The sequence below is a fragment of the Amaranthus tricolor genome, chromosome 7, assembly GCF_026212465.1.
Source record: "Amaranthus tricolor cultivar Red isolate AtriRed21 chromosome 7, ASM2621246v1, whole genome shotgun sequence".
NCBI lineage: Eukaryota > Viridiplantae > Streptophyta > Magnoliopsida > Caryophyllales > Amaranthaceae > Amaranthus > Amaranthus tricolor.
This window is the reverse complement of record NC_080053.1, coordinates 31,168,935-31,175,601: the sequence shown is the minus strand read 5'-3', so window position 1 is coordinate 31,175,601 and position 6,667 is coordinate 31,168,935. Positions and strand designations below refer to the sequence as shown.

At 28.4% G+C, this 6,667-nt stretch overlaps 1 protein-coding gene across 1 annotated transcript; it reads right to left on the bottom strand.

Annotated features, from left to right (window-relative positions):
• Positions 1-374: 374 nt before the first annotated feature.
• LOC130818321 (ethylene-responsive transcription factor 3-like) lies at positions 375-1,905 on the bottom strand. Its single transcript, XM_057684448.1, has one exon. It carries the CDS (start codon positions 1,654-1,656, stop codon positions 1,015-1,017), a length of 642 nt encoding a protein of 213 aa, XP_057540431.1. The 5' UTR covers positions 1,657-1,905; the 3' UTR covers positions 375-1,014.
• Positions 1,906-6,667: the final 4,762 nt, after the last annotated feature.

The window sequence follows — 6,667 nt, the reverse complement described above, 5'->3', positions numbered from 1 at the left end:
AGTCGACTACATGAACCATAGCAAATCAAGACAAGAGTTCATCGTCAAATTAAGCTTAAGATGCACTAAAGACACATTGCAAGAGTCTTACAACATTCTATTATCCCATCGCCATGAAATAGCTCCCATTTAAGCTAGGTTTTGAGTAGATAATACCCAAAAATGTGAGCTTTTTAGAGAAGAGCTCAAAGAGATGGAGGAAGTACATCACATCAACACGAACAAGAACAATGAATCAACTCAAATGAACAAAACCCATTTTGACGCATGTGTTCAACAGAACAAAATAAATCTAACCTAAAACAAAGTGATAAATCCCAACAAACCCACATCACAAATCAAAAATCAAACAAAACCCAACACATAACACATAATTTTGATCATAAACATCAATAAAGAAACCATTTTTCCTTTTGGGATTTTCATTTCTTACAAGAGTTTCCTTTTTTTCTCTCTACAATACAAAGAGTAATATTGTGGTAAAAAGGGAAATTAACATTGATCTCTAAACAAAACCTAAACAATCCCCATCATAATCATCATTTCTAATAATATTACATCTCTAATCCACCTTCAAACCCTCCCCCAATTTGAAATTTCAATTCATACAAGCCCTAGATCTCATATCATCATCATACCCGGTATATTATACCTCATATCATCTCTATTTCCCCTAAATCAAAAGGGCAAACCTTGATTCTCAAATTAACATAAACTAAAAGTTGTTACTTATGATATAACATAATATATCATATCTAATTTTCATACCCATTTTTTTTCTTTTTTTTTTTCCTGTTCTTCAACATAAAATTTTCAAAGAACATAAAATTAAACACAGATATAAAAGAGAAACAAAATCAATCATTTTTTCTTTATTTCCCTTTGTTTCTCAAATTTTCATAATGAACATCAAATTATCAAATCTTTACCGTTAAACACAAACCACCCACGTGTCATCAGACAGCTGGTCACGAGTTCGAACATCAAAACGCTTTGTGCATCGGACTGCTCGTTCTAAAGACAAAGCGCCGTAGCTTTATAATCATCATCAAACCCAAAAAAGTAACCCTCATCACCACCGTCAATCGGCGGAAGATTCAGATCAAACGGTAGAGGTTGTTTGAATCCAACGGCTACAGATGAAGAACCAATTTCATCACCATCATCACCATTAACATCATCAATAACAGAAGAAGAAGAATCACAATCACTTCTACAATCATCATCAACCCTATTCCTCATCACAGCATGATTATTCTGAATTATTCTAATCACCTGTGACGCGTTGTAGGATTCCACAGTGGAACTCATCCCACTTGATGCTGGCCGTTGGATCATCTCAACATTATCAACTAAAACGCCGTCGCATGGAGATAATTTGGACGCTGGAAAAATAGGAGAGAGAGGGAAATTTGTTTTAGCTTTAGACCCACAAAATTCCCGGGCAGCTTTATCATAAGCCCGGGCAGCATCTTCAGCGGAATCAAATGTACCCAACCAAACCCGGGTTTTCTTAAACGGGTCACGGATCTCTGCTGCGAATCTACCCCATGGGCGTCTTCGAACTCCCCGGAATTTTACATTCACCGATGGATTTAACGGGGTAGATCTGATTTGATTTGGGGTTGTTTTAACCGTTGATCTTCCTTTTCTCATGATGAAATGATGGAAAAAATGAGGATCTTAATTGAAAAATATGATGATAAATTGATGATGATAATAAAAATGGGAATAATTGGGTGAAATTGATGGTGAAAGAAAATGGAGTTTTTTTTTTTCTCTAGAAGATTAAGGAAGATTGTGTGGGTGGGAGGATGGAAGACATAGTTTCTCTCTCCTTCGTCCTTTTTCTTCCCTTGAGGAAGAGGATTAGAGGAAGACTTGATGAGTTTTTTTTTTTTTTTTTTTTTTTTTTTTTTTTTTTTTTTTTAATATATTTGTTTTATTTTTTATTTTTTATTATTTTTTTGGTGAGCTATGGTTAGCTTTCTTGAAAACTCAGCCATGATATTGGCCTACAAGTCACAAACCGACTAAACTTATATGCTCCACCTCTTTTCCTTTAGATTTAGATAATCTTATGAGATTAAAAAAAAATCTAAATACTTAAATGAGACCGTTTTATGATGAAATTATGTTTACTTGACTGAATATTATATATTTAGTGTTTTAAAATTATCAATTAGAGAAATATGCTAATTATATAAACTCATATTAAGGTGAGACAATCTAATATAAGACTAACCGTTAAAAAAGTACTTATAAATATAATGCTTCTAATGATTGTTTGAAGTTTTTAGTTGATTTGTCTAGCAAAAACTAAAAGTATTTGTCGATTTGTTAATTATTTAAATTAATTATTAAAAAGATAATTAAAAATTAACTGTTGATTGTTGGGTTTTTATTGAGAATAAATAGGTAAAAAGTTACTTTATTTTGGTTTGAAAAACTTTTTTCAACCACATTAAAGTTATTTACTAAATATATATATTTTCTTTTATGTTTAACCAATTTAAATTTTAAACGCCAACAAAAATTATTTTGTCAAACATTCCAATATAGTCAAATCCCAATGAAAAATAATATTTTAACAAAATTAAAAGACCAACTTAAAAGAAAATATAGCAAAATCAATGAGACTATGATAAGTGTAATTACTTGCTTTTTTATGCAAAGCCTATTAACTAAAATTTCACACATGTTCACTCTTTTAATGGCAAAGGTGCATATTTTAGTGGTTCACTAAAATTTGAATGTTATTTCAATGGAGTTTTTTTTTTTTTTTTTTTTTTTTTTTTTTTTTTTTTGAGTGAATCAATTTTGAGTTTTTTTTTTTTTATATATGAATAATTTGTTAAAGTGATTTGATTATATAAAGTTATTTTGATTTAGATCGAGTCATGCTCCATGTTGGTTTATTAGGTTAGATTAGAATAATTGTAGCAAATGGGACCAAGGGCCAAATTGATTTTGTAAATGAGACTGAGTTTTTAGATAGAATTTAAAAAAAATATACTATGTAACTTGCAAAACTTGTATACCATCAATCCCACTCATTTACATTAACACAAATTCTTATGAGATTTTTATTTTAAAGTCGTTTTATTGTAAGACAATTTCATACAAGACGGATTGTTAAGTTAATTGTTATTTTGGTCTTTCTCATTCTTTTTACATTATTTCTATTTTTGGACATAATCCGTCACTTCTTTTAATCTCATATATATATTTTATCTATTTTTAATTTCATCCACGCAATTTAATATTTCTCTTTATTTATTATCAATTTCTTACAAAATACCATAATATCTTTTTACTTCAAATTTATTAGGACGAGAGTATATTTTGTTACTCCAAATCTTTGTTAAAGGTCAACTTGTCTGTGGAAGAGGAAATGCTTCCAATTGGCTTTTAATGGTTTAGTCCTTTTCAGACTGATGTGCTGTTGCTCTGTGCTGTATGGAACAGATTTGGCCTGTGGGTCTGTTTAGGTATGGTCATATGGAGTATGCACTCTCCAATTTATGGTCATAATAACATTTTCCTTTGTCTTTTTCTTTTTTTCAACTTTTTAATATGTTTAATTGAATTCCTTTAGTCAATTAACTTACCATTACATTAATTTTACTAATGTTGAATAAACTTGCCACGAAAATAAATCAATTTGAATATGATTATTGTTTATGACTTTTAATAAACCAAACTATATTTATAACCACAATTACTGTAACAATTTTTGTTGTGAATTTTCTTTGAGAGATTGGATCGATTATTAACTTCAACAACTTTTTATGTCTTTAATCATTCTTCACATTCAATCGTCAAATATCAAATTCATCATCATCATACTCAGTATATCCCGCTCATAGAAAACTATAGTTAGAGTCTGGAGATGGAAGGACGGCAGCAATTCATACCCATAAAGGAGAGCGCGACCAAAAAAGTCCCCCGACTCGAGAAAGTTTAAAATAAATTTCTGTAACAGGAAAGATAAACAAAATGCATATAGATAAAAGAAATAAGTAAAAACAATTAAAAACAAAAATGAAAACAATAATACTAATAATAATAATAATAATAATAATAATAATAGAAACGAGAAAAGACAAGAGAACAAGAACACCAACAAGTAAGCAAAGAGATCCTTGCTCAATTAATCTACAAAACAATTGAGCAAGTATTTGTTATTGTTATTAAGTTTAAATTTGTCCATTCAAATATAATAATTGATAAAATATTATTATACTCCCTCCTATTCATTTTAAGTGTCTCATTTATTTTATGCACTTTATTTAATGCACTATTTTATAGATTATGTATAATCTAAAATTTTAAAAAGTTAATATTAATAAAATTTACATTAAAACGAATCAAACAAGATTTTACATGACTATGTTTTATCTTATAAATTAATAATAAAATATAATTTAAGAGTGATAGATAAATAGCGTCTCAAAAGTAACTAGGACATCTATGGGATTAGGACCGAGTAACAATTTGATAATTGACAATTATTATTATTTAAAAGACATTCATAATAGTGACGGATTTTGAGCATTATGTTAGAGAGGGTAAATGTTATTATTCTAACAAAAAATTACTACAGGTAAGATTCAAACCTCCGGTCTCTAGTTTAAAACCTATATAATGCAAATATGCAATGATTATACAATATTTTACTTCTATATAATAAACTAAAAATATTAGAAAAGTCAAGCCTCTTGAGTGAAATGGCCAAGAATAGGATAACGCTAACAACAATGCTTACTTGAGACCGTCTTTTCTAATGACGGTTCTCAAAAGCCCAACTCATTATGTTAATTTAAAAAAACTGACACATGCGTGTAAGTGTAATATGAAAAGTCACATAATATATTTGGGGTTATAACAACATATTTATTTTGAATTATAACATAATATATTTGATGTTATGCCAGCATATATTTGAGGTTTATAACATAATTTATTTTGGATTATAATATAATATATTTGAAGTTATAACAATATATATATTTAAGGTTATAGCATAATATATATGGGGTTATAACAACATATATTTGTGGTTATAATATAATATATTTGAGGTTATAACATAATATATTTAGAATTGTAACAATGTATATTTGAAGTAATAGTATAATATTTATGGAGTTACAATAACATACATTTGGGATTGTAACATAATATATTTGATATTATAAAAATACTATACCCTCAAACACAGACCATTATATACTGAACTATATATTATGTTATAACCTCAAATATAATATGCTATAAACACAAATATATATTGTTATAACCTCATATATATTATGTTATAACTTCAAATACATATATTGTTATAGCTTAAAATATATTATGTTATAACCCCAAATAAATTATGTTATAATTCTCAAATATATGCTGATATAACACCAAATATATTATGTTATAACCCCAAATAAACGTTGTTATAACTCCAAATATATTATGTGACTTTTCACATTAAATTTACATGCACGTGTTAGTTTTTTTTTAAATTAACATAATAAACTGGGCTTTTAAAAATCGTCTTTGACGGTCACTCAAGAGAAAAGCGGTAAAATAAAATTAAGTGAAATAGCCAAGAATATGGCCGAGCCAACGTCTATATGTGTAGTCCACCGAACTCGTAAAACGAGGCAGCAAATCACGCTTAGCGTGGCCACAATCTCGCACGTACCAACCTCTGTTTGACACGTTTATGGATTGTGAGTGGCATTGTTAAATGAATTTATTTTTAAAATTCCAAACTACTTTTTTTTATTTATAAAATTCATCTGACTCATTCATTTACTTCTAGAAACTTTAGAATTTAGATTATTAGAAAATAAAACAATGTAATATAATACCATTGTCAAAATATAATCTTTCCTTTCTATTATACATGTTATTAATAGTGATATTTATTCAAATAACATATCACAATTATGTACCAGTATTTCAATACTAAAGAAGTATTATTGTAAAACTTACCTATCATTTATGATCTTTAATCATGGATACATTTATTAAAAACAAAATTTAAACCTACTCAAAAGAGAAAAAAAAAATCAAAAAACAACAAAAACTTTAGGAATTAGGAGATAATTAGTTTGGTGTAGGGATTATTAATAACCGTACCAAAAACCAATCATCTCCACACTCCACCACTACCAATTCCTTGTAGAGAAATTGTCATAATAAATTGATATTTGTTTGACCCACTGAAATAAACCAATTTATTATTTATTGTTAAATAAATAAATTTACCTAGGTATATTTGTTAAAATAAAACTCACCTATTATACAACCATACTCAAAGGTTAGTGAATGCATTATTTTTTATTTATTTATTTATTTATTTTTTATCTTTTCCATATAGCTACGTTTCTTATCTTTCTCGAGCCGGAGACTCCTTTGGCCGCACTCCTTTAAGGGTATGAGTTACCGCCGTCCTTCCCTCCACAGATCCTATCCATAGTTCTTCTATGAGTGGGATACACTGAATCGGATGATGATGACGACGACTCAAAGGTTAGTGGATCTTCTTCTGATCGTTTTTTTTTTTTTGACAATTTATCTATTCTTTATTCATCGATTAGTTTCTCACAGCAATAAAACCTTGCCATTCAAATTGCATAACACATATAAACTACTATGAAAT

Bases quoted from the DNA above. Each gene is read 5' to 3' on its own strand.
- LOC130818321 (XM_057684448.1), bottom strand. From the start codon at position 1,656: ATGAGAAAAGGAAGATCAACGGTTAAAACAACCCCAAATCAAATCAGA.